The sequence below is a fragment of the Aureobasidium pullulans genome, assembly GCF_000721785.1.
Source record: "Aureobasidium pullulans EXF-150 unplaced genomic scaffold scaffold_4, whole genome shotgun sequence".
NCBI classification, from domain to species: Eukaryota; Fungi; Ascomycota; class Dothideomycetes; order Dothideales; family Saccotheciaceae; genus Aureobasidium; species Aureobasidium pullulans.
The window spans coordinates 778,684-802,534 of NW_021941024.1; the positions used below are offsets into that span (position 1 = coordinate 778,684).

The window sequence follows — 23,851 nt, forward strand, 5'->3', positions numbered from 1 at the left end:
AAGTTCACATTGTGGAGGATGCCGATCCACGCAAGGAAGGTCCGAAGGTGTACTTGCTCGACGCGTCGTGAACCACCCTCAAATAATTGCGCCGAGCTCGATTATACCACATCTGACATCGCCTTGACATCCCCATGTACCTGGATCGTTCGCCGAGATTCCGATAGACCAGTCGACCCTTCCGAACAGGGCAACCATACACCATGCCTCCCAAAGGCAGCAAATTTGGGCAGAGGGTCGAGCGCGAGTCGTCGATTGAGAAGACCGAGGAGTATGAGAACTTCTTGAAAGAGTTGGCCGTCTACCATGAGCAGAGAGGGTATGCACCTTGTCGAGTGGTCGAGTAAGAGCGAAAGTGATTCTGACGAGATGCACAGTACCACACTGGAAGTAGAACCTAAGGTCGAAGCACACCACATCGATCTGCTAAAGCTGTACCATCGCGTGGTTGAAGAAGGCGGCTATGATTTGGTGTCAGACACAAAGAAGAAGCCGTTGATGTGGAGGAAGATTGCTGAGGAGCTTCTACCTGGAATCAAGAACCTGGCGGGCGCGGCTTTCCTGGTCAAGAGGGCGTACTATTACAATCTGGTCGCATACGAGATCTCGACACACTGGAAGAAAGACCCGCCACCGAAGGAGGTGGTCGAGGATGTGACGGCCAAGGGAGGAGACGTCATGTCAAGGACGCTGGAGAATTACCCAAGTTCGTCGAGTGGAGACAAAGGCCTTGCAAACGGCCATTCGTCTGACAACGAGGACGACGCCAAGGGAACGAACGAGGATGGAGAACCGGGCAGTGTGCGCTCAACAAGAGGTCTTCGACATGCGCCGCCGCAGCGTGTTTTGTTCCAACCCGAAGTGAACCCCTCGCGCACGCGCAACCAGGGTCAACATCCATCGCAACCTCCCGCCTCACCGTCACCTGCCTACAACAACACCACTCCCATGACTTTAGCCACCTACGAGCCGCAGCAGCAGGTGCCCCTGACGCTCAAGCCCGTCACGACCCCTGCCAACAATTCCGAATACTACCGCCTCAAGCGCAAACAGCAACAAGAAGCACAAGCCAGTCACGTAGCAAAGAAGCATAGAGGCCTCATGTTGCCGGGCACTGGGTTTATTGGCCCCAACATCTACGTCCGCGCACAACTTGCTCTGCAATCTGGCTTGCCCGAAGAGGAAGAGTATGCACTCCACCATCTCGTCAAGATCTCGCACGAGCGAGGCGATAAGTACCGCTTCGACCAGTTCCCCGGTCTTGCTGAGGCTCTCATCAACAAGCTCTTGCAAGTAAGCACCCTCTTCTACGATCTCGAGTGGATCGTGTCTTACGAAGAATCTTCTGGTCCCCGCACCCTGGACGCCATCAACGGCACCCCGGACTTGCTGCAGAAACTCCAGGCCGCAGTGCCCCTGGATACTGCCAATTCTGTTGAGACTACGGAATTCAGACAGGCTCTGGGCCGCATCACTGAGGCCGGTCTTGTCATCCGCAACATGGTCATGCTGGACGAGAACGCCCAGTACATTGCCAAACTGCCCCTTCTCCGTGACTACTTCTGCATCGTTTTGAACCTCCCGAGCCATCCTGCCTTGGTCGAATTGCAGTACTACGCGCTTGAGACTATTGAGCAACTTACCAAACACTACGACCTCGACGCAACTGATCTCCTCTACGAAACCCTGCTGGCTCAACTGGAGTCGAACGACCGTGGCAGAATAGTCACTTCATTGCGCGCCATCAGCCGACTTGGCATGTCTTTCGAGGAGAACAAGCGCCTCGAACTGGTTCCTCTCGAGCTTGTGCAGAAGCTACCCGACTGGATGATGCTGCCTGACGAAGAGCTGCGTTCTGCATGTTTGGACTTCCTCTTCCAGTACACCACCATTGCCGACAACGTCGAGACACTGGTCCTTGATGCCGATGTCCAGGGCCTTGTCAGACAGCTATCTAATTTGTTGCTCTACAATGCAAAGAAGGAAGTGTTGAAGACGCCCAAGCCTCGCCCCTCAGAGCCTCATTACGACTCGGACAGCTCTGCCCATGTCCCCCGTCTATCGCAAGATGTCATTGAGCAACTTCTCCAATACAAGGAGCCCGATCGTAGTTCACACTGGTAAGTGAAATTACACCATAAGTATCTTGACACATCTAACGTCTACAGGTTGCGCATGTGCTTTGAAATCGACCCTGACTCCGAGATGACGCAGATCCACCTGTGGCAGTCATATTCGATTACCTTCTCCAAGTATCAACCGTCTCATGGCAGTCTGATAGCAGGGGAGTTCATCAAGAACGTCTCCAACACATTCACTGGTGCTTCAGCTCAGGTTGCCAACTCTAAATACGTTATTCGCGGTATTAGACCTCGCAAGATTGCCCATGACATCAATGGCAAGGAGCTAGTCAAGTGCTGTTGGCGCACCGAGCCTACCGACCATACAGGGGACGCCATCAACGTCTTCGCCAACGAGAACGGCAAAGAGTGCGGCGAATTCTTTCTCGACGGCCAGAAGCTCATGGAGCACATCCTCATCTCGCACCTCAAAGTACCTACGAAGGCCCCGACCGCCATCAACGGCGACATTCCACAACCACCACAAAGCACCTCAAAGCGTGTTGCCTTCGATTTTGCCTCAGTCGATTCCTCGCTGTCGTACAGTTGCAAATGGAGCAGCTGTTCTCGCCAAGCCACCGGTTCGAGCCTGCCTGTCAGTATTGCGATGTTGGCTCGTCACATCTACACACATCTGCCAGACACCAGTCCCTTGACGGAGCAAAGACGTCAGCACCAGCGCGACTCAAAGGACGGAGAAGACCCGGTTCCCAGCCATCGCATCTGGTACCGTACCATCACTGATGAGCGCGGCGACCCCGCTGGCTTGCCCTTGGGCTCTGCACTCGTGTTGAGAAACATCGCTCGTGGCGTCCGCAAGATGGCTCCTAACGACAATGCCGCTGCCGCTGCCCCCGCTTCTGCCGATGAAAAGGCACCTGCTGCTGATGGCGAGCAATCTCACCGTGACGGCGAAGATGACGAAGGCTCGGTCTCCATGCCCGAATTGCCAGTTCCTGCCTCGGCTGAGTTGATGAAGAAAATCTTCGATCCCATCAGAGACAAGCTCTTCTTCGCCTTCGCACACAACCCCGTTCTGGTCAGCCAGCTCAGCGCTGTCATCCGCGCCATCACTGCTGGTGGAGGCTAGATGTTGTCTGTTTGTTTCACTATCATCATGGCGAATAATTCTTTGGCTGGTTTAACGATGGCATGCAGAGTGGCGTTATTGATTTCCTGCTTGTTATGTTTAGGCGGCGGTCCTCTCCAATAGCGTTAGCGAGGAGGATACAAGAAAAAGGCTTTCCCTTTTAGTTCAATACCACTTTTGACATGTTTCATGTGTTCCAACTTCATCCGTGCTGTGTGGGTCAAGTGAACTCGCTCCCATCTCTACTGTCACGTTGACACAAATCACGCATAGCAATATTCGGATTGGGGAAATCATGTTTTCGCATCTATGAATATTGTATGGACCATTTATTTCTCCATAATCTCACTGGCAAATTTACTCCTCGCTCTAATTTTAGGTCCCCATATCAAGAGCGCAAAAGGCACCAACGTCAACACCGCCCCGATACCTCCCAACAGACTACCCGCGCCCTGAAATGTCATCGCTCTGAACATTTGCGGTACAAACAGAGGAAATGCTCCTCCCAGCATGTTCCTGCAGAAACTTTGTGCCGCGAGAGCGGAACTGGCGTAGCGATGATATGTATCGGCTAAGTAGTTGAAGACGGCGAGGTAGATACTGAAGATACCCATGGTAGCGCAGCCGATGGCGAGGGTGGGAACGATCCAATGGACATTACTGCCTGATGTCCACGCGAGCCAGAAGAGACCCACAGGTAACAAGATGCTCTGCGCGCAAGTCAGGTATAATCGACCCTCTGGAGAATCTCCCAGGTGTGGAAAGCGCCGTTTCATCCACTTGTCACCCAGGATCGAGATGATGGTTGAGATTATGGAGGCGACGCTTATAGCAGAGAAGACGGAGCCATTTTCGTAGAGGTTGAAGTTGTGGGAAGCTGTGAAGATGACGGGAATGGCTGAGAAGGTCAAGTACAGGATTGCCCAGGAGAAGGCCACCCACAAGCTGAAGAAAAACACCACGGGCTCTGTGAAGAGGAGATGGAAAGGTCGGAAGAGGGAGATCTTTATCATCTGCAAGAGACTGGCACGCTCCTCGTCGCTCTTGACCTTCCATCGTATTCTTTGGATAGTAGTCTTGCTCGGATTGGAATCGTGCGGCATGTCAACTCCAACAAATCCTGCCGCTTCTAGTTCGTCATAATACTTGTTGAGGCATTTGGCCTTCTTGGACAACAGCACTGATCCTCGAGTCTCCTTGAAGAACAGAATGACTAGGATCTGGACTGTGCCACAGGTGATGACTTGTAGATAGAAGATCCATCTCCATGTTGTGTGATACGCTATGAAGGACGACACTAGAGGTCCTAGTCCTGTTCCAAAGAGAGCCGCGCCGGAGAAGAGCGCCATTGCAGTGTTGCGGTCCTCGGCGTGGTAGATGTCGCTGACCACACCACCTACCATAGTGCTGAACGTACTTGACGCACAACCTTTGAGGAATCGTGAGATGAGCATGCCACCATAAGACCTTGTGACAGCACAGCAAACTTGGAAGATGACGTAGAGGATACCAGTAACCACGAACATGGGTCGACGTCCATTGATCTCAGAAAAAGGAGCCAGAATCATCGGAGCAATCGCAAATCCGGTAGTGAAGATGGTGACTCCCACCGTGATGGCCACACGGGACACGCCCCATTCCTCCTCCATCTGCGCATCGCCGGCAGTATAACTACCAGCTGCGTATGCAGTCACTGTCGTCGCAAGACATGATAGCCAAGTTATCGCCTGCTTCCTCCTCCTTGACCATTTGAATGGCGACTCATATTTCTTGAGGTCCGGTTCTGCTGGTGGGGTCGTCCTTAAATCGTAGGGAGACGAAAGGTAGGACGGGCGAGGAATTGGCGTTTCGAATTCGAGGTAGTGGTATGCGATATCGTCCGAGCTGGTCGTATGTGAGGGTGAGATGTTCGCAGAGCCGTCTGGGGACTTTTCGTTATCGTCATGTTGGACATTCTGATTGGCGTAGTCCGGGGGAGGCTGGGATAGGTGTATCTCTGGCATTGCACTCATTGTCGCGAGAGTGGGCCAGTATCATACCGCTCTTGAATTGTGAGTGGCAACAGAAAGAGAATAGGAATAGGAATATGATAGGCAAATTGAGCTGTAAAAGCATTGGATACACCAGAAAGATACTCCACCTCATGGTTGCCGAATGCCGAAACAGTCATACATGCACGCCCTTTGCGGAACAACGGCCGATCTCGCGGGAAACTTACATTAGGTCGGTGTACCTTTTTCCTTTGGTCCTTCGCTTTGAAATCATAAATAATTGACGGTTGCTTTGAACGTCAAAAACACAATAAGAGCGAAGCCATGAAAACGTGCGGAGTCGATGGATACGCATGCCAAGAGTCTTCTCAAGAGATGGTCGACTCGTGGTATCTAAGCCCACAGCGATCTTGTCGCTGCTTGAGGGCCTTTGCTTTTCTGACGTTGCAGCACACCGTAGATGTGGACTCGTCCATAGCACATGCTCAAATACAGTCTGTAGTTGAGTACTCAACCTCCAGCAAGTTGCGGTTCCTTCTTAGAGAAGGCATGGGAATCAAGGTCGAGGAAGCTGGGGATAGTACGTTTTGGGCCAAACTCGACGAAGCATTGTTTTAGGATGCACTACACACTTTGATTTATTTCTGTTACTTCCAACTGAGATCAGAGTCAACCAAAAGAAAAAAACACATGTGTCGGAGCTCGTGAGCTCTCTATTCTTTGTAGAAACACAGAAAGTCATGAGCTGTTCCTTACTCGAGCGGCATGAGAAACTGTGGGGGTCGATACCAACGCCATGTCTTGGGTCGATATATACGCCATTTCCGACCAATCAGAATCCGCCAGCCTCAAGCCACTCCGCAAACAATAGGTAGCTTCTCCGAGTTCGCTCTCGAGCTGATTGTGGGGGAGGTCGAAGATGGAGCATTTCAGAACGAGGTTGCAGAGTGATGAAGGGTAGTGCGGACTGAGTAGACCAGGTCAGTATGTGTCGTGTTGGTGGTCTACATAGCTTCCAGCATAGGATTGTTTGGAGGTCAGAGAAGGAAGAAGAACTCGAGAGAGACAATGACAAGAGTTGGACTCTTTATGCACAGACAGATGATGCGAGTTCTAGTGGCTGTGGCGTGAGGGTCCCGCCAAATATTAATAACCCTCAACTTCCACCCCACTTCGGAGCTCTCTTTCTGTTGTCCTCCACACAAACCACTCCTCCTTTCCTCTACCACTTCACACACAATCACATTCAAGATGTCCCAGAGACCTGAGCCCCTCCGCCTCGGCAGCGTTGCCCCCAACTTCGATGCCGACACCACTAACGGGTAGGTTCACCACTGTTGTTTGCTTCCTGCTGTGGAAACTAACTTTACTTCAGCCCCATCAACTTCCACGAGTTCATTGGAGACAAGTGGGTGATTCTGTTCTCTCACCCTGAGGACTACACTCCCGTCTGCACCACTGAGCTCGGCGCCTTCGCCAAGCTCGAGCCCGAGTTCACCAAGCGTGGTGTCAAGCTCATCGGTCTCTCCGCCAACACCGTTGACAGCCACGGTGGCTGGATCAAGGACATCGACGAGATCAGCGGCTCCAGCCTCAAGTTCCCCATCATTGGTGACAAGGAGCGCCAGGTCGCTCTCGCCTACGACATGCTCGACCACCAGGACGCCACCAATGTCGACTCCAAGGGCATTGCTTTCACCATCCGCTCTGTCTTCATCATCGACCCCAAGAAGACCATCCGCACTATCCTCTCATACCCTGCCTCCACTGGTCGCAACACTGCTGAGGTCCTCCGCATTGTCGACTCTCTCCAGACTGGTGACAAGCACAGAATCACCACCCCTATCAACTGGGTTCCCGGTAAGTTTTTACACATTTCCAAAATGCGTTCTGTGAATGATAGTCTGACTTTGTAAACAGGTGACGACGTCATTGTCCACCCCTCGATCAAGACTGAGGAGGCCCAGAAGATCTTCCCCAAGGTCAACATCGTTAAGCCTTACCTTAGATTCACTACTCTTCCCAAGGAGGAGACCAGTGCCAACGTCTAAATGGTTTATTGCGGTTAAAAAGCGAATGATATACCCTGCTCTTCGGATCGGTTGAGGAATTGGGTTCCTCCCTTATATATATACGAATAGCCTTGATGATATGAAGATTTTGATGTCTACCAAATGTTTCAATGGTCCTACAACAAATGTGAATCTGCATACGCCTTTCAGGCTTGCCTCGTTCGGCGACGGACATGGTCTCCGTAACCGCACCTCGAATGTTGACGTCTTGGCATCTTCAAGAAATGTAGAGCAGTTTCCCTAGCAATGAGATCTCCTATTAAGACACACTATCAATGGGTCGGTGGAAAAACGATTGTTTTGCAAAGAAGCACAGCTATCATCTATCCGTAAGGCCAATTCCAAACAGTCCTGAAGACCTGCATGTTACCGTTTTCGGGATCAAACGACATCCGGGCCCCTTGGTCTAGAAACGCAGTGCGGCAATCTCCGTCCTGCAGTCTGAAACACATCCAGCGTTGCACCTCCCTTCTTCCAAACAGTCGAATTGTTGTTCAACAAGCCCTCGCACAGCCGCATTCAATTCGACATTTGTTTGGTGATATCCCGACGGGTGTTCCATTGGCGACAATCTCTTGCGCAATCGTGGTAGGTTCAACCTTCTCCTTTTCTTTTGACAACATTACCCTCTCTGTTTGGATCAATACATTTGCGCAATCGCACACGGAAAAAGTTACCATTTTTCTTTCTTGAGCTTCTGGTCTTGTTTGGGTCATGCTCTAGGATACAAGGATGCAGAAAGAGTCAAAATGCCTTGGAAGGCGCAAACAAGCCATGGTTGGGAACATATTTGCAGATCAAGTCTTCAAGTGGGGTGGTTTGGGAACAATCGTGGAAGACGAAATGCCAGGTTTCAACAACACCAGATGCTCCTTATGATTACGCGCATCTCTCTGGGCCTTGGTCGACTGTTTCTCCCCTCTGAAATAAGACAGCACTATCTCATCATATTCACGCCGATATCGAGCATATCAAGGCTCACTCACTCTATGTCACCGATTTTTGTGATTGTATATCGCTAACATGTCGACATCAACAGGTGTCAAATCGGGTCTAGGATTGAGGAGGACTGCTTCCAACCTCCTGTTCAGACACAAAGAAGATTATCTCCAAGTTGAGGCATCGTCAAACTCAGGCCCATACGCTCTTGCGAATTCCACTGGGAGTCTTCTTTTACCAGGACCATATCCAGCAGCACACCGCGAACGCACACCCAGCCCGCAAAGATCGAGACATATACCGATCGTTGTACACAACACTTTTAGCGAATCAAGGACTCCTGAATCCCTGGAACCTAGCATCTGCTTTTCTAGCTCGACTTCTACTTTTCAATATTATCGGGATCCTCAACCTAAGCTCGGTTTCGTTGGACCGATCACACTCGTTGATATCGTGGGAACATCTTCACCGTCAACGATTTGTCCTCATAATTGCTCAGGATCTGTCTATTCCAACACCAACGTCTCTCCTGATAGCGCCGAACGGCTACGACATGTTCACTTGACTCGAGCTCATTCACCAGTTCCCAGTCTCTCTACAAGCTCTTTTCACACGGCAGAAGATCTTGACTTTGAGCAAGAACGCACGTCTATAGCAATCATGGCGCAGCCACCTAATTCCAGCCGCACTAATACGCTTGATTCCTTGATTGCTTCACCTACACCTTCTTATCTGGATTCAAGGAAAGGCTCGATTGCTCAACTCTCTGTCGCAAGCCACTTGTCCGGCACATCGAGACGGGATGACTATGAGTCTTCCTCGGAGATGGATGCGATGAGCCATGCTTCCGGTCACCCCGGTCGCTCGACAACAGGCTCACCTGTTCCTCCTCAGACACCGAGTGCGGGCTCGGCTACAGCAAATTTGTCTGGACTTGTGTGTAACGTACATCGCACCACCGGAAGAGAGCCTCATCCGCTCGTAGGAGCTACTACCACAATTCTCGGTGACAAGTTATACGTTTTTGGAGGTCGCAAAATCTCAAAATCTCGTCCTACTTTGACTTCAGATCTTTACGAGCTTGACCTTCCCCGCAGACATTGGTCCAAGATCGAGACCAAAGGCGATGTTCCGCCTCCTAGATACTTCCACAGCGTATGCTCTCTTGGAGACAACAAGCTGGTTTGCTACGGAGGCATGTCGCCCGAAGGCGGTCCCGCCGCTCAGAATGAGTCTCCAGACGCTCAGGTCAGCGTCATGTCTGATGTGCACGTGTACGATATCCCTTCACATACATGGACGAAGATCAGCACAGGAGAGGCTCCTCAGGGCCGTTATGCTCATTGCGCCGCCATTCTTCCCTCTGGAGCCGTCTTCGCCTCCTCTAACGCGCCTCTATCCGCTATACACCACAATCCTTCTGGTCCTCAACCGAACTCGGGCTCAATTGGTGTGGAACTGGATGGAAGGGGTGGTGCGGAGATGATCGTCGTGGGAGGTCAGGACAGCAACAACCAATACATTGAACAGATCAGTGTTTTCAATCTCCGCAGTCTGAAATGGACCTCGACTAAGCCCATGGGTGGTCGTAGCTGTGGAGCATACAGATCTGTCGTCACACCTCTGGTCAGCATGGAGAGTACTAAGGTTGGTGCAGGCCACGAGGCTTCAATGGACGATTACGATGATGACGACGAAGATGATGACACAGAGCTTAATGCTTCCGGTTCAGCAATGCTCATCTATACCAACTACAACTTCTTGGATGTCAAGCTCGAGCTACAGGTCCGCAATCGTGATGGCACTCTTGTCGATAAGCAGATGCAGGGCACAGTAACGCCCCCTGGACTTCGCTTCCCCACAGGCGGTGTTATCGGTAACAACTTTGTTGTAGCCGGCACATTCTTGACATCTTCAAAACAAGAGTTTTCTCTATGGGCTCTGGATCTTCGCTCATTGACATGGGCACGCATCGATAGTGGCAGTAGCATCTTTAGCCAAGGAAGCTGGAACAGAGGTGTTCTATGGGAGCGCAGAAACTCCTTCATCATCCTTGGAAACCGCAAGCGCAACCTGGTGGATGATTATAACAATCGTCGTCTAAACTTCAACAACATGTGCGTGGTGCAGCTCGAGGCATTTGGTTTGTACGACAACCCCAGAAAAGCCTGGCCTACATCAGATTACATGTCAGCTAGCGCGCCGCAATACCAGCCAGGCTCCGAAGGCTCGGCAGGTGGTAGAAGGCTATACAGTGGTGCTGAGGAGCTGGGCGAGATGATGCTTCAGTCGCGTGAGCTTTGCGATATGGACTTCCTCGCTATTGACGGCACTCGTCTCCCTGTCAATTCACGCCTTGTTGGACGCAGGTGGGGTCCTTTCTTCAATCAGCTCGTACGCGAAAGTGCTGGGCCCAACGAAAGTGGCGAGACTGCAACTCTCAGACCTGCCACAATGGCGTCTCGCAACTCTAGCATCACCATCACGCCTACACTTACTTCCAATGGATCAACCCTCACAGCCAACAGCATGACCGGTACCACAATGACGTTAGAGCCCGCTGATGTTAGAAACATGCCGCCTAATTCTCGTCCAAGAACTTTGTATCTTCCCCACACAGTCCCGGCGCTTCAAGCACTTATCCACTATCTATACACTGGCTCTCTTCCCCAGCAGCCTTCGCATCTTGCAACACCTCAGATCTTCTGCTCTCTGCTTCAGCTTGCTCGACCATACGAGATCGACGGCTTGGCTGAAGAAGTGACAGAGAGATTACATGAGACATTGGATGGTCGTAATGCTGCAGCCATCTTCAATGCTGCAGCTATGGCTGCTGGTGGCGGCAAGGGTGTCGCCTTCAAGGACATTGGTACCAGTGTTCACCCACCTCGTGTACAGAGCCTTGCTGGTATCGAGGGATTGTCTCTCAATGGTAACGGTGGTGGACGTAATCCACTGCGTGTCGATACCGAGATGGCCAATGGCCGCACCACACGTACCACTCTTCGTGGAGAAAGTTTGACCGAAGAGGACGAGGACGTGCCAGACTCGGCCTCCACCACTGGTTCAGCATACAGCGTAACAAGCAGCCGTCATGGAAGTCGCGACGATGAGGAGGTTTGGGATGGTGGTCAAAGCCATGTTATCGGTCTTCAGAAGCGCGGACTACGTGGTCTCATGGAAGGTCGTCGCATCCGTGAGAGAGGACGTAGTGATGGTACAGGCACCGCAGGTAGTATCACTGGCAGCAGCGTCACTGGTGGAAGTGTGGCTAGTGGCAGCATAAGTGGACCATCGGATCCCAAGGGCCTTGGCTTGGGTATCTCATAGTTACATCTCGGTCATCTCACGAAAGAGCGACGAGGACTCATCCAGGCTAGTAGGAAAGCGAGGATCGAAGGTCGACTTTGAGCGTTAGGTTCATGTGGGAAAGGAGTCAGGAAATCAAAAAGAGGGCGGACTATAATCTGTAAGGTCGATGTGGCCTGCCTGCGTGGCGTTTGGGATGTAGACAGCTGCTGCAGTTGACATAACCTTGAACATTCAAATCATTTTCGAATCGTACTTCGACCTTTCAAATAGAACAGAGCGTTCCTTGTGTGCTGAGACCAATTGTCAAATGCTCTCGTCGGTGATTTCTTCACATGGTTGATGAAGAGCAAATCATGTCCAGTCAAGTGTCCGAGAGTGGAAGCCGTAAACAACAATGCTATCTCTCAATCAAGATACGACCGCATGGCATTCGCAAAAACACTCTCCAGAGACCTCGAATGCATTAAGGCTTCAGCTGGATGACTTTGAAGACCTGCAGACAGATATCGGTCGTGTTATGTGCGACAACATATCCAGACAGGGTGATACCATAAGCGAAAAGTGTTGGTCACTGACTCGCGGCAAAGTCCGACTGGGCCGAGGCCATGACGTTATGATATCCATGAAGCTCTTTGTTTCCGCTCTCTTCCAAACGACTTTGGCCACCCTCGATCACTGACATATATTCGAGACGACACCTCCAAAGCCTGCATCTAAACACCCATGCGTTTGCCTTCCTTCCCGAACATCGTCCGCACATTCTACGCTTTCTCGAACGCCACCTTCAGAGTTGCACCTCCTCCATTGAGACCAGCTCTTCGACCTACCGCAAAACTGGGTCTTCCTAGCATTCCTTTCCTCGGAGTTTTCTTTGGAACATCTTCCTCATCCAACAACATGACCTACCCATTGCAGAAGGGCAAGGAGGAGTGGCAGGCTCAGCTTAGCCCTGGTACGTTACGATTGTCTGGTGGCAATGCGACAGTCTTCTAATCGTTTGGTATAGAGCAGTTCCGCATTCTCCGCGAAAAGGGCACCGAGTCTCCCTACAGCAGCGACTTTGACAAGCACATGCCTTCCGAGGGTGTCTACACCTGCGCTGGCTGCGAAACACCTCTTTACAAGGCCAACCACAAGTTCAAGTCAGGATGCGGCTGGCCTGCCTTCTTCGACGCCGTCCCCGGAGCTGTCACAAGACACACCGACCGTACCTTCGGTATGGAGCGCACTGAGATTGTCTGCTCCAACTGTGGCGGTCATCTCGGCCACGTCTTCAAGGGCGAGGGCTACCCTACCCCTACCGATGAGCGTCACTGTGGTATGTACATCTTTCAATTCCCCTCCGAGCACCTGCTGACCGTGCTACAGTAAACGGTGTCTCGCTTTCCTTCAACAAGAACGACCCTGTCAAGGACTCGAAGGCATAGAAGAAGAAGTCGCGACACGGCAACGAACCTGATGAATAATTTTGTACATACACGAGGATTTGGAGCTCGGTATCATAATTGAAACAAGCATTTGGCATTGAACACATTTGTCTCCTCGTGCATTGCTACAACTTGAGGTCTTCCTTCTTCGGCGGCGTCCACTTGTGCATCTCAAACCACTCGGTGAGATTGTTGAACTCGAGCGGGCTTTCCTCGATCGTCTTTCCCTCGAGATAGAAGCCATACAATCTGTTTCAAGCACCACCAGGTCAGCCTACATACTTCTCGAGCCTGCTCCTGCAAACACTCGCAATGGAAGAAATGACTTACTGGCCCTCCTTAACTTTGCCCGAAGGAATATTGTAACCAAAACTGCCTTTGCCCTCGTCCAATCTCAAGCCACCCCACATGGTGTAGATGGGTCGATGACCTAGAGGCCACTTCTTTGTGTCATCCTCCTTTTTGACGAACGAGAGCATGAGATCCTAGTTGCGTAGCATCAGTACTATTTCTGCAGCGCGAACATGGAGATATGAGAACGGACAAGAGTTTCATCGATCTCCCATGAGATTCTGACGAAGTCGCCTTTGTTTACTGTGCCGTCGGTGTTGGTGGAGTGAGTGAGATTGATGGCTGCTTGGCTAAGAGTGGAAACTCCCAGCAAGCCGCTGGCGATTGTTACGAATTTCATGATTGAGGTATAGGAAGTGATGCTTTTGTGGTATGATATGCAGATTGTATATTGCAGTTGCTTGTAAGATAACAAAAGCCTAGAACTGGCTGGCTACGATTGATATACATGTGTTGTACTCATGTTATTCTGTTGCCTCATGTTGTCCTGACGACTCTGTAGCTATTCTGGTGTCTTTTGTTTTATTCTGTTGCCTTGAGAGGGCCAAGTGGTGTTTCTAACGTAGGCTCTTTCGTATTTGAATCCTTTGCATCCTCTAGCATCGAAGTATTTGGCAGCATTATAGCGGGTCCAAAGCAATATCAGAGCGGTCTACTTGAGCATCGGAAACAATCCTCAACAGCAAGATGTTTGCATACATGTACATACTCAGAGGATAACTTTTAAGCTCCAATGTATATCTCTCAATGCTCTCTGCCGAGTTTGTCCAAGAATCCGTTGAATGGTTTGTCAAAACGCTCAGGGGTTCGCTTGCAGCGTGCAGCTCGCAGCTTTTTCCAATGAACGAACGCATGGACCAAAAAAAACGTCACCAAGAAATCAACGACGCACCCTGACCCTTGCCAAGTTTGCATGTCGGAGGCGGTTAAATAGCCACGCTTTCCCGCCCCCGCATTTTTCACATGCATGCTGCAGATCTCGAGTAAACAAATGGGAAGAAAAATTGATCGTGGAAATGCATGAGGGCTGAGAGATTCGGACAGATGTCAGGAAAGGATCGATTATTCAATGGAAAGGGAAGATCATGTTTAGGCTTTTCGAAATTGTGTGCGCAATTCTAAATCGATTCGAGATGCGGTCTAGCCTCATGCTTTCCATCGCCCAAGTGTGCGCTTGTCCCCTCAACAACAGATAGAAGCCTGCATCGACACGATATCTTTCACTCGCTCCCAAACATGACGTTAGCTAGCACGCGTATAACATTAGATCAAGGCAACACCCATCAAATGCAAGATTCAGGAGGTGAAACAAGGTGTTGATTGTATGCAGTGCAAATCCCTAGCCTTTTCCAAAAACTAGCCCCCAGCCACGCCAGCCATACCAACCACCTCGCAGGCTCCAAGGTAAAAAGATACAAAACTCCACACGGCTTTTACTTTCTTGTTCGGACCGTTGTATTGAAGAGAACTGCTCAACGGTGTTTTTGAACTTTGTCTATTATATCCATACCTTTGAAATAATTATTCAAAGAGCATATCATACAGAATCTATCTGTTCTATCAACTTAAACACGAACATCACACTCGCACAAACGCCTAAGAGTGTTTGATCAATCACTTCAAGCTCAACCTCTGCATCCAAATCTTACCGACCACTACACGGCTGCATCTGATATCATTCAATCAATATATCAACCTCCAAACCATCAACCGTCGACTATCCGCCAATCACTCCATATCCACACGAAGCCAGATCGACGCATACACAACCGCAACCATGCAACGCAACATCGTCATCGCCGTAATAATCATCGTCCTCTTCATCCTCCTCACATTAATTGGTTTCCTGATCTGGTGGATGCAAAACGGGTTCCCTCGACGTGGAGGCGGTAGCCATTACACCAGTGATGAGGAGAGTGCTCACTGATTTGCTCAACCCTCGAAAGAAAGAACGAGCGAAGAAGGTTGCGTGTCGAAGCTGAATTGATCACCGTATCAGTGAAGAAGGATTACGAAGTTGCATGATGGCGTTCAGGGGAGCATTTGGCCTTGGGAGTTTCTTTTGTGTTTTTCACTTTTTCCATTTTCTGTTTTATACCACTTGATACGAGCACGACAGGAGACGAAGCATATATGTAGGCAGAAGAGCATCAAGAAGATGGCACAAGACATGTAAAGGAAGGCATGCAACGACATAATCAAGAAGACGACATATAATATAGATACCCCTCCGAAAGAGAAAGCACATTTTCAACAGCATCAACACGCAAAAAGAGATAGAGGAAAGAGCAAGCCTTAAGAATTAGTTGGCTAACTACCTCTTTTCTTCTTCCTCCGCATACAATAACGTAAAGGAAACAAAGAAAAATCTTTTTTCGTCAGAGCTTCAATTCAAAGGGGTAATTTTTCCTCCAAACACACTTGTGATATCTTCGCGGCGCAAACGAATAGCAATCTGGGTGTGGACGGAACCACAAAAAGCATAGAACCAGGAGCATGAAAAGTGTAATGAACAGCAAAGGGAATAAGAGGCGGGAGGAGTGGGCATTTTTTTCAAATTTCTCATAAAGTACTGCGTGGGGGTGTCGAAAAATGAAAGGAATAAAAGACGAGGGCTCGTTAAAGTTGTGGGCATCTCTCTTGTGCATCAGCAACACATACAACAGGATTTTCGAAAGAGACGCCGCGTGCGCTGTTCTTGTGGTGAAAAACAAGGCATGGGGGGGAATAAACGTTGGGGAAACAGAAAAAGAAGAAGAAGGATACGAAAGTTAACCAAACAGGCCCATTGGTGAACCCTGTACAGTGGACCGCCATGAGAGTCATGGCGGAAACAGTTCGAATGGGATAGTGGTATCGAGTCGTATGCAGCGTCGTTCAGCCTTTCTAAACCTGACCGACGGGACGAGCTCCAAATACATCGGCAGCGTCAGGAAGAGGGCTATCATGGTACATTTTCAGGTTCTTCGAGTTGGATCGGTCGAAGGATGGGGGAGGGCGCTTGCCGTTGGTGTTGGTCATGCCGCCCATATGTGTGTCGGTGAAGCTGTGCTGAGGGTGAGAGCCCCACGGTGCGTTAGTCATGGGAGCGTCTTCTCCGTCAGCATCGGCATCAGCGTCGGCATCAGCATCTGCATCGGCGTCAGCGTCCGCATCGGCATCCTCGTCGTCATCAATCTGATGAGCGCTGATCTGGCGAGAAAGGGCAACGTGGGCAGATGCGTGGCCGTTCTGCAGTGGGGTTTGGCTCGCCCTAACATCGTAGGGGGAGGTTGCAGGCATTTGAGCTGGAGCGGGTTGCAGATTTCTTGCCGAAGCAGCAGGGGCGCCTGATGAGGTCGAGGTGGCTGTCTGCTCATTGGGTGTAGGTAGGGAAGAGGCGGCGGTGGCACCTCCAAGCTTTGAAGCCTTGACGGCTCCTCTCCATCTGCCGATCATACGGTCATAGTCCCAATCGCGAGATTGGTCGTCCTTGGTCAACATTTCGGAGACGACGGCAGGGTCGAGGGGCAGGGAGACGGGAGGCTGCAGGAGGAACTCGCGGGGCAGTTGCATACTGCTCAGACGAGCAAACTGGTCCTTGAGCTGGGCGATTTCTTGTTTTGCTTTGACCAATTCTTCGTCCTTCTCTTTTGAGCGCTCATCAGCACGAGCAAAGGCACGCATGATCTCAATTCCCCAAGTCGAGCTCTTGTCCTTGTCAGATAGTTGAGACCAGTTGCTCCAGGCGGCTTGCAGATGCATCTGCAGCCTGCGGGCATCTTTCTCGGGAATGGGGTTAGGGCTCTGTTGGACACGTTGAGTGATCTGGCGTTGAAGAGCCTCGAGTTGTGCGTCACCGGGAGCGTCGAGCGACCAGGATTCAGTGCTGGCGAAGGGAGTCATGGAGAAGAGGGTCTGAGGAGCGGGCAGCGCATGCAGGCACAGCGAAGGGAAGTTCATGGAGCAGAAATCGAAGCTGAAGACATCTTGGTGTGACACCCGACGTCTGAGAGGTAGCGTGTCAGCATTGAGATGAAAAATGGAAAAAGTCGAAAATTGTACCTAGCAGCCTCGAGACTGTCGAGGACTTCACGCAGAGCCAATTCGGCGGCCTTTGCATCATCTTGGGAATCTTGGTCTTTGGCTTGCGAAGAGCGCTGAATCTGGGCAACCGTCATGCGGTTGGACGACGAGGGATCGGACATGCGTGGAGGCAGGTTGTTGATGACGCCAGTGCCTTGCCAGTTCGTAGTGTTGAGGCCGAAACGGGAGTCGCGCAGGTTGACGGGGCTGACGCCCATGGCGCTCGAGGCGCCGCCAGCTGTGTCCTGAGACGAAATGGTCATACGGCGAGCCCACTGGCCGGTCGGAGTGCCGCGGTCGCTGCCAGCATCATCGTCGTGCTGCAGCCGGCTGTTGTTATTAGCACTGGCCCTGAGGCTGTTTCGCGGCTGGCGTCTCGTGATGCCGCCTCGCATGACCTTGATCTTTTCGACGTCGTGGATGCCATCGGCCGGCTTGGGGTTCTGCGGGAGTCGAGGTTAGCAGGGCAATTGGACGGAGGAATGGAGACGGGCACACTCACCTTAGGCTTGATGTACAGATCCAGATGGCGGCCGAGCGATGAAGAGGTAAAAGCCTGGTTGCAGAATGGGCAGTTGCGGTCCTTGGGAGCCTTGGTCGACGAGTCCACGCTGTTGTCAAGGCCGTTCTGGCTGCCATTGGCCGAGTGTTCGTGCGATGCTGAGCCTTGAGCGCCTGCACCGGGCCCTGTGACTGTGCCGGCGGCTGACGACGAGGGAGTCGACACAGTGGCCGGCGTCTGAGAAGACGCTTCCGCCATGGTTTTTTCTGCTCCGTCCTTGAGATTGAGTCGAGTCGGTGGTGTAATCCGAGAGAGTCATTCGACGTCTTTAGATGTTCTCGATCATTTTGCTTTCCTCAGAGTTTCCTCAATGTTTCCATGCCACACCCCAGCGACGTGACAGTACGAGGTCAGGTTAAGTCTTTAAAGTTAACTGAGCTGCTCAATGCCCAGCCTTTTCGCAACCGAGAAACGCTTCTTGCCGACTGCCTCGAACTCCCCGATTCCGAACTTCTTACATTCCACCACGTGAAACTGTTTTCTTTTGCATGACATGAAGAGCTAGCCTGCTATCGGCCGTTATATACTTTGCATCCAATTGTCCGAGTCCATGCATTATGTGTGCATCTTTCGGAATTTTCTTCTTCCAACCATGAAGCTTTCCGATCACGGGCAACCATCACATTACACGAGATTGTTCCAAAATGGAAGGTGCCCCCACTGAGACACCTATTGAGCATGTTTCTCAAAGATTGCACAAACTTGTGTCTTTCTATAAATTGATCCTGAGAACTCGAATACTCGTACTGGACAAAGGAACTCCTGCCCATTCAACCATGAATCGTCTGGTAAACGTACTCCGAGATTGCCAGCACCTTTTCTTCTTCCAATCTTCTACACACGACCTGTAGCGAAACATGAGCACCATCGTAAATTTCCGGATCATCTATCTGGCGTTAGTGACTGCCTTTACAACTATGGTTGTTGACTTACATGTTGCCTGCGTCTTCGCATCTGTCTCCGACACCGGCTTAAAGTCGGTGTAGTCCTTATCGACGTTTTTGTCGACTTTGGTAACCGGGACAATCGCAGAGCTGTAGTCGAGAACATTGACCCATACCGAATAGCTGTATGAGGTGTACTTGTTCGGCCGAGCTGCGGTGAATGGTGCAAGGGGAGAGATGATAGCGTCTACAGGGCGGCCAGTCCCAGTCAATTGACTGGTAGAGTTCCAGTACTCCATGTACTCCTTCTCGGCATCTCTCTTCTCAACCTGGTTACGCATGATATCAGTAGCATTAGCTTGGGGTGCTTCCTCGAACATGATGTTCGGCTTAGGCTCCTCTCCACTAAGGGCAAAGGCTCTTGCAGCGTCTGCACCGCCATCATATCCCCATGCCTTGACGCAAATGTCTTGTAGCTTGCTGTGGCTAGGAGGTTGCCACTCAATGACTTTGTGACCAAGAGACTCGAGCTTTTGAACAGTCTCCTCAAGCGCTCTCTTAATTGGAGGATGCGGGGCGCATAGGCCGTCGTGCTTGAGGACCGCAAAGGTGAGTTTCTTGTCCTGTGCCAATTGCTTGGCCGCCTCTTCTTGTTCGTGCCTCCACGGTAGGGGGTGTACGCGCGGGTCGCGTTGCCATGGTTCGGTTTGCAGGATGGATTGTACCGCCAATTTAAGGCCCGCAGACGACGATGACAACGGCCCAACCACACTCAAAATGCTTGGAGCACCGTCGAACGAGTTGGCCATCCCTTCGTAGGGAAGTCTACCGCTACTGGGTCTCAAGCCAAACAGGCCATTGAACGCAGCGGGAATTCTGATACTCCCTCCGATGTCTGTTCCAAATCCAAGAGGGCTTCCTTTCAACGAGATGAGTGCACCCTCGCCTCCAGAGCTACCACCAGAACTGAGATTCCTGTTCGTGGGATTCCAGCAATAATCGATAATGTTGTTTGTCGTCTCGCCACACATGAGAGTATGAGGCACGGCAGTCTTGACATACAAGACCGCACCTAAATTGCGTAATTCTTTCACCATCTCAGACTCGTATACCTTCTCCTTTCCTGTTCCCTTTTCGCCTTGGAAGGTACCAATCCAGCCAACGTAACCCATCGAAGTTTCGACACCTTTGACATGGAATTGATCCTTGAGAGATATGGGCAAACCATGAAGAGGTCCAATCGGCTTCTTGTGGGTTGCAAAGTATTGATCGAGCTCCTGAGCAGATTCAATGGCAGCATTGTAGAAGATCTCATGGAGACAGTTCACCTGACAGTAATTCAGCATTTAATGCCCTACGATATGGAGAGTCTGTCCAACTTACCAGCTGATGGGCTATAGCACTACGATGGCAGAATGCTTTGGTAACCTCGACGGCAGTCCATGTGCCATTGCTTGTCTTCTCAACAATCCCAATAGCATCGGTCTCGGTGATTTCTATCTCCTGTGTATTTAGATATTGTTGAATAAACTTGCCAGTAACGTCTCTTTGCTCATCCACAGAAGGCGGTGCTGGAATACGCCACTCTTCAGGTATTAGAGCGAGGACTGAGTCACGCTTCTGAGTAGCTATTTGTCTCCAGTCAGGTACCATGGTGAATGGTGTTTAACAATAAGAACGGAACGATGTTGGAGTAACGTCAAGGAGGGAGGAAGGTCTGCGATTCGATATCAAAGATATCAGTTGCAGCTTGGCCGAGCTTGAAACAGTTCATTTATTTGCCTTCCTTTTTCTGACGATGTTTGCCTACGTCTCCGAGAGTCGGCGGAGGGGCGGGCGCCTATCTACCTTCCAACTGCGGGGCTGATTGGCATGGGTTCAACGGACAGCTGCCGCAAGCAGTTCCCAATGTTCGATTCATCGACCGCTACAATCTTAAGCGGGCTTGCTCTGGTCAGACATGAGAAGACGATTCTTAATGACATTGGTGACCGAGGCAAAAGAAGGAGGAAGAGATGCATGCAATTTTGATGCCAGGGTGATGACTCTAATCGATAAGGCTGCTTGGTAATGGTGCCCTCCCTCGTTGGATGCTCATGTCTTCCAGACCCACACGTATGCGCTGTTCACATTCATTGCTTTTACTGTGTGAACAGTCACAAAGCCGACAATCTTAAAAAAGACAGGCGAGATGCTGTGGATGGTGATTCGTTGCTCAGGTGTCTTGTATTTCGTGCGCCCGCCATCGCTGGTAGCTACTAGTCTGCCAGACTCAGACAGCCGCCTATGATCGCGACTTTCTTTTCCAATCCCCTTGACGCCCAACTGCTTCGACCATCATTCGCGTGGTAGTATGAACATCTAAAGCAACGTGGCTGTTCGCATCTGGATCCAAAGAGCCCGATGAGCCGCATCAGATCAATATCTTCAGCAGATCGTGATGCACGCGTCTAGCTAACAAGCCACTCCCACTCGCCACATGCACAGCCACAGCTACATGGAAACAATTGATTCGCCGACCTTCGAAAACCTGGCAACCTGGGTGGAATGTCATAGGTCAATCTATCGAATTAGAATTCCCGCGGGCTTGGGAAGCGCATAATCGAACATGTTCCATCAGATCTGCGGTCGGTGCTGACACCTGCGCGTCTGCACCTTTTGCAGCGACGGTGCCATAAAGTCACACCCGACTGCTGCAGGCGCGTTGACCTTCGAACTCGACCGACCATTCATATTGTGCCAGAACTTTATAATTCCTACAGCGGATGTACGAGACACATAATCCGCCAGCCCAAAGCTACCGACGAGCACTTGCGTGACGACTAGCCGCGTGCCCAGCATACCTACCCAAAGGCCATCTCATCACACTGTTCGGGAGGATATCATCCGCCAGCCTAGGGCACCTCGCTCAAGTTCTTTGTAAAAGCATCAGAGGAACTTGCTTTGTTTAAAAATTTTGGCACTCATCGCGTCTTTGTTCTCGAAAGGACCTCATTTATCTTTCGCACACCGCTACATAAACGACCAGCCCCCTCATTTTCGATCTCACGACACACTCACATCATTACCGCGACTCTTATCAATCAGGAATATCATTTCACCGCTTCTCGACTTGCTTGCCGGCCAAGCTTATCAACTCAAGAAGTACACTCCATAAATTCGCAGAACAACACCCGTCGCATATAGGACATGGCAATCGGTCAAACCGTGACCGTGGTCAACAAGTCTGGCAAGGTTGTCAGCACCGGAAAACATGTTGTCAACGTCTTCAAGGAGGCCAAGTCAGCATATAGAGAACGCAAAGCTGAGATCAAGGCTGTGCGAGATGCAGAGATCGAGCAAAAGCGTGTGCAGAAGACACTCGAGAAATTCACACTAGAAGACGACCACGCTTCACAGTCTTCCCGCCGCTCACACAAGTCAAGCAAAGACAAGAGATCGCATCGAGATCGTCCACTGGTGGAGAGAGGTTACTCGGACAGCTTTTACGCCAACGACAGAATGCAAAATCCGAGAAGCCATCAGCAGTCGGGTCTTCGTAACGAGTTCGATCCAGATGGCAAAAGACAACATAACGAACTAGTGCGAAGGCACACCACAGACATGGGCAAGGAAATTCGACGACCAACCACTTCGCGCTCAGCATCTGAAGCAGATGTAGATATGGACCTGGCCTATGGTGAACTACCACCACCTCTACCAGAGCGTCCTCACGGAAATGAGATCGAATTGCGAGAGAAAATGACCAAGCTGCAACAACTCCTGGACGAAGCAAATTGTGTTCAGCATTCCGTCATTGCCACCATCGAGAATCTTCAAAAGAACCCTGACGCCTTGGCCGCTGTAGCCTTGACCTTGGGTGAAATCAGTACCATGGCAGGCAAGATGGCTCCTGGCGTGTTGACATCGATGAAGACAGCATTCCCAGCCATCATTGCTCTGCTCGCCTCACCGCAGTTTATGATCGCTGCCGGTGTTGGTGTTGGTGTCACTGTCATCGCATTTGGAGGTTATAAAATCATCAAGAAAATCCAGAAACACAAGGAGGAAGCCGCCGAACTCAAAGCCAACAACCAACGTCAAATCGAGGACACTGAATCCGTATCCGAATACGACGAGTTGTACGAGATCGACAGCGACCTCAGCCACATAGAAGTATGGCGCCGTGGTATTGCTGATGCTGAGGCTCAAAGCCTAGGCACCAGTGTCGACGGCGAGTTTCTTACCCCTGATGCAGGCAGACAACTTGTCGCAGATGGTGTACTTCGCGAAGGGGACCTCAAGTCTATGCGCTCGGGCAAATCTCACAAGACTTCCAAGTCCAAGAAGAGCAAGAAAGAGTCAAAGAGCGAGAAGCTTTCCTCCACGAGCAGCTCAAAGGACAAAGAGAAGCGCAAGAAGAAAGAGCCCAGCGGTCTCAGAATGCTCTTCAAGACACGCGCATGATCTTTCGTCATCTTTTACTCTATCGAAATTTTGTTTTCCACTTATTTTGCGGGTTTGTTTAGCGATTTGGCAGGTTATGACTGATTGACTCTTGAGACTGGCTGTTAGATCTTTCCGCATACATTTCATCTTCCTTTTGTGCTTCTTTGTAGCGTTTTGAGCGGCATATTTCATTGTTCTTTCTTCTTTATTTCTCTCACGAGTCCAACGTTAGTCATTTCTTCATGCCATACCTTCATTACAACTATCAGATACAGTTGCCGATAAGAGCGATAAAACATGCAAAGTCAGTAAACATAGACGCAGCCGTAAAGAAATTGACCCGGCACTGAACCCTCTCTCCTCTGTGAGGCTTGCAATTTTGACTGCAGAAAGGCAGGATAATTTTGATGATCATGTAAATGTCCATTGAGAGCGATACCACCGCTTGATCTCTTTGGACCTACGTCAGAAACCAAAAATCATTGTGCCTTTTCACGTCTATGTTGCAAGGGACCTTGCTAGGCTGAGAGCTCGGTTTTGGTTCTGATCCTATGCCCCTATATCTACGTCAAGCACAAGAAATAAAATGCATCACAAGGGGAAGGGGAGA

At 50.6% G+C, this 23,851-nt stretch overlaps 9 protein-coding genes across 9 annotated transcripts; 4 read left to right on the forward strand and 5 right to left on the reverse strand.

Moving 5' to 3' along the window:
- Window positions 1–203: 203 nt before the first annotated feature.
- M438DRAFT_353130 (uncharacterized protein) lies at window positions 204–3,210 on the forward strand (the record flags this gene model as incomplete). The annotated part of the gene is made up of 3 exons (XM_029906845.1): window positions 204–319; window positions 378–2,120; window positions 2,169–3,210. 3 exons carry the CDS (start codon window positions 204–206, stop codon window positions 3,208–3,210), a joined length of 2,901 nt encoding a protein of 966 aa, XP_029763267.1.
- A 164-nt stretch (window positions 3,211–3,374) lies between these two features.
- M438DRAFT_161779 (MFS general substrate transporter) lies at window positions 3,375–5,498 on the reverse strand. The gene is made up of 2 exons (XM_029899050.1): window positions 5,429–5,498; window positions 3,375–5,251 (listed from the first exon to the last, which is right to left on the reverse strand). The coding sequence occupies exon 2, from the start codon at window positions 5,220–5,222 to the stop codon at window positions 3,540–3,542; it is 1,683 nt and encodes a 560-aa protein (XP_029763268.1). The 5' UTR covers window positions 5,223–5,251; window positions 5,429–5,498; the 3' UTR covers window positions 3,375–3,539.
- Window positions 5,499–6,438: 940 nt separating this feature from the next.
- Window positions 6,439–11,542, forward strand: M438DRAFT_395321 (uncharacterized protein; the record flags this gene model as incomplete). Its single annotated transcript, XM_029909206.1, has 4 exons — window positions 6,439–6,523; window positions 6,577–7,061; window positions 7,122–7,238; window positions 8,961–11,542. Exons 1-4 carry the CDS (start codon window positions 6,453–6,455, stop codon window positions 11,540–11,542), a joined length of 3,255 nt encoding a protein of 1,084 aa, XP_029763269.1. The 5' UTR covers window positions 6,439–6,452.
- An 879-nt stretch (window positions 11,543–12,421) lies between these two features.
- Window positions 12,422–12,895, forward strand: M438DRAFT_268150 (methionine sulfoxide reductase B; the record flags this gene model as incomplete). The annotated part of the gene is made up of 2 exons (XM_029900231.1): window positions 12,422–12,476; window positions 12,531–12,895. 2 exons carry the CDS (start codon window positions 12,422–12,424, stop codon window positions 12,893–12,895), a joined length of 420 nt encoding a protein of 139 aa, XP_029763270.1.
- Window positions 12,896–13,076: 181 nt separating this feature from the next.
- On the reverse strand, window positions 13,077–13,642 carry M438DRAFT_332891 (uncharacterized protein; the record flags this gene model as incomplete). Its single annotated transcript, XM_029903549.1, has 3 exons — window positions 13,077–13,200; window positions 13,282–13,436; window positions 13,496–13,642. The coding sequence occupies 3 exons, from the start codon at window positions 13,640–13,642 to the stop codon at window positions 13,077–13,079; spliced, it is 426 nt and encodes a 141-aa protein (XP_029763271.1).
- A 1,947-nt stretch (window positions 13,643–15,589) lies between these two features.
- On the reverse strand, window positions 15,590–16,069 carry M438DRAFT_161850 (uncharacterized protein). The gene has a single exon (XM_029899051.1). The coding sequence runs from the start codon at window positions 15,948–15,950 to the stop codon at window positions 15,681–15,683; it is 270 nt and encodes an 89-aa protein (XP_029763272.1). The 5' UTR covers window positions 15,951–16,069; the 3' UTR covers window positions 15,590–15,680.
- M438DRAFT_343475 (uncharacterized protein) lies at window positions 15,708–18,135 on the reverse strand. The gene is made up of 3 exons (XM_029904991.1): window positions 17,870–18,135; window positions 17,347–17,810; window positions 15,708–17,290 (listed from the first exon to the last, which is right to left on the reverse strand). Exons 1-3 carry the CDS (start codon window positions 18,125–18,127, stop codon window positions 16,189–16,191), a joined length of 1,824 nt encoding a protein of 607 aa, XP_029763273.1. The 5' UTR covers window positions 18,128–18,135; the 3' UTR covers window positions 15,708–16,188.
- Window positions 18,136–18,586: 451 nt separating this feature from the next.
- Window positions 18,587–20,606, reverse strand: M438DRAFT_363207 (amidase). Its single transcript, XM_029907636.1, has 3 exons — window positions 20,197–20,606; window positions 18,863–20,141; window positions 18,587–18,815 (listed from the first exon to the last, which is right to left on the reverse strand). The coding sequence occupies exons 1-3, from the start codon at window positions 20,464–20,466 to the stop codon at window positions 18,700–18,702; spliced, it is 1,665 nt and encodes a 554-aa protein (XP_029763274.1). The 5' UTR covers window positions 20,467–20,606; the 3' UTR covers window positions 18,587–18,699.
- A 1,396-nt stretch (window positions 20,607–22,002) lies between these two features.
- Window positions 22,003–23,259, forward strand: M438DRAFT_268779 (uncharacterized protein; the record flags this gene model as incomplete). The annotated part of the gene is made up of 2 exons (XM_029900284.1): window positions 22,003–22,345; window positions 22,457–23,259. The coding sequence occupies 2 exons, from the start codon at window positions 22,003–22,005 to the stop codon at window positions 23,257–23,259; spliced, it is 1,146 nt and encodes a 381-aa protein (XP_029763275.1).
- Window positions 23,260–23,851: the final 592 nt, after the last annotated feature.

What these genes read in the sequence shown, in the direction of transcription:
- M438DRAFT_161779 (XM_029899050.1), bottom strand. Translation starts at nt 5,222, where the DNA reads ATGAGTGCAATGCCAGAGATACACCTATCCCAGCCTCCCCCGGACTAC.
- M438DRAFT_161850 (XM_029899051.1), bottom strand. Translation starts at nt 15,950, where the DNA reads ATGCACAAGAGAGATGCCCACAACTTTAACGAGCCCTCGTCTTTTATT.
- M438DRAFT_343475 (XM_029904991.1), bottom strand. Translation starts at nt 18,127, where the DNA reads ATGGCGGAAGCGTCTTCTCAGACGCCGGCCACTGTGTCGACTCCCTCG. An exon ending in ATCTGTACATCAAGCCTAAG is followed by an intron (nt 17,811 to 17,869) that starts GTGAGTGTGCCC and finishes CGACTCCCGCAG; the next exon opens with AACCCCAAGCCGGCCGATGG. An exon ending in GACAGTCTCGAGGCTGCTAG is followed by an intron (nt 17,291 to 17,346) that starts GTACAATTTTCG and finishes GCTACCTCTCAG; the next exon opens with ACGTCGGGTGTCACACCAAG.
- M438DRAFT_363207 (XM_029907636.1), bottom strand. Translation starts at nt 20,466, where the DNA reads ATGGTACCTGACTGGAGACAAATAGCTACTCAGAAGCGTGACTCAGTC. An exon ending in GTGCTATAGCCCATCAGCTG is followed by an intron (nt 20,142 to 20,196) that starts GTAAGTTGGACA and finishes AATTACTGTCAG; the next exon opens with GTGAACTGTCTCCATGAGAT. An exon ending in TGCGAAGACGCAGGCAACAT is followed by an intron (nt 18,816 to 18,862) that starts GTAAGTCAACAA and finishes AACGCCAGATAG; the next exon opens with ATGATCCGGAAATTTACGAT.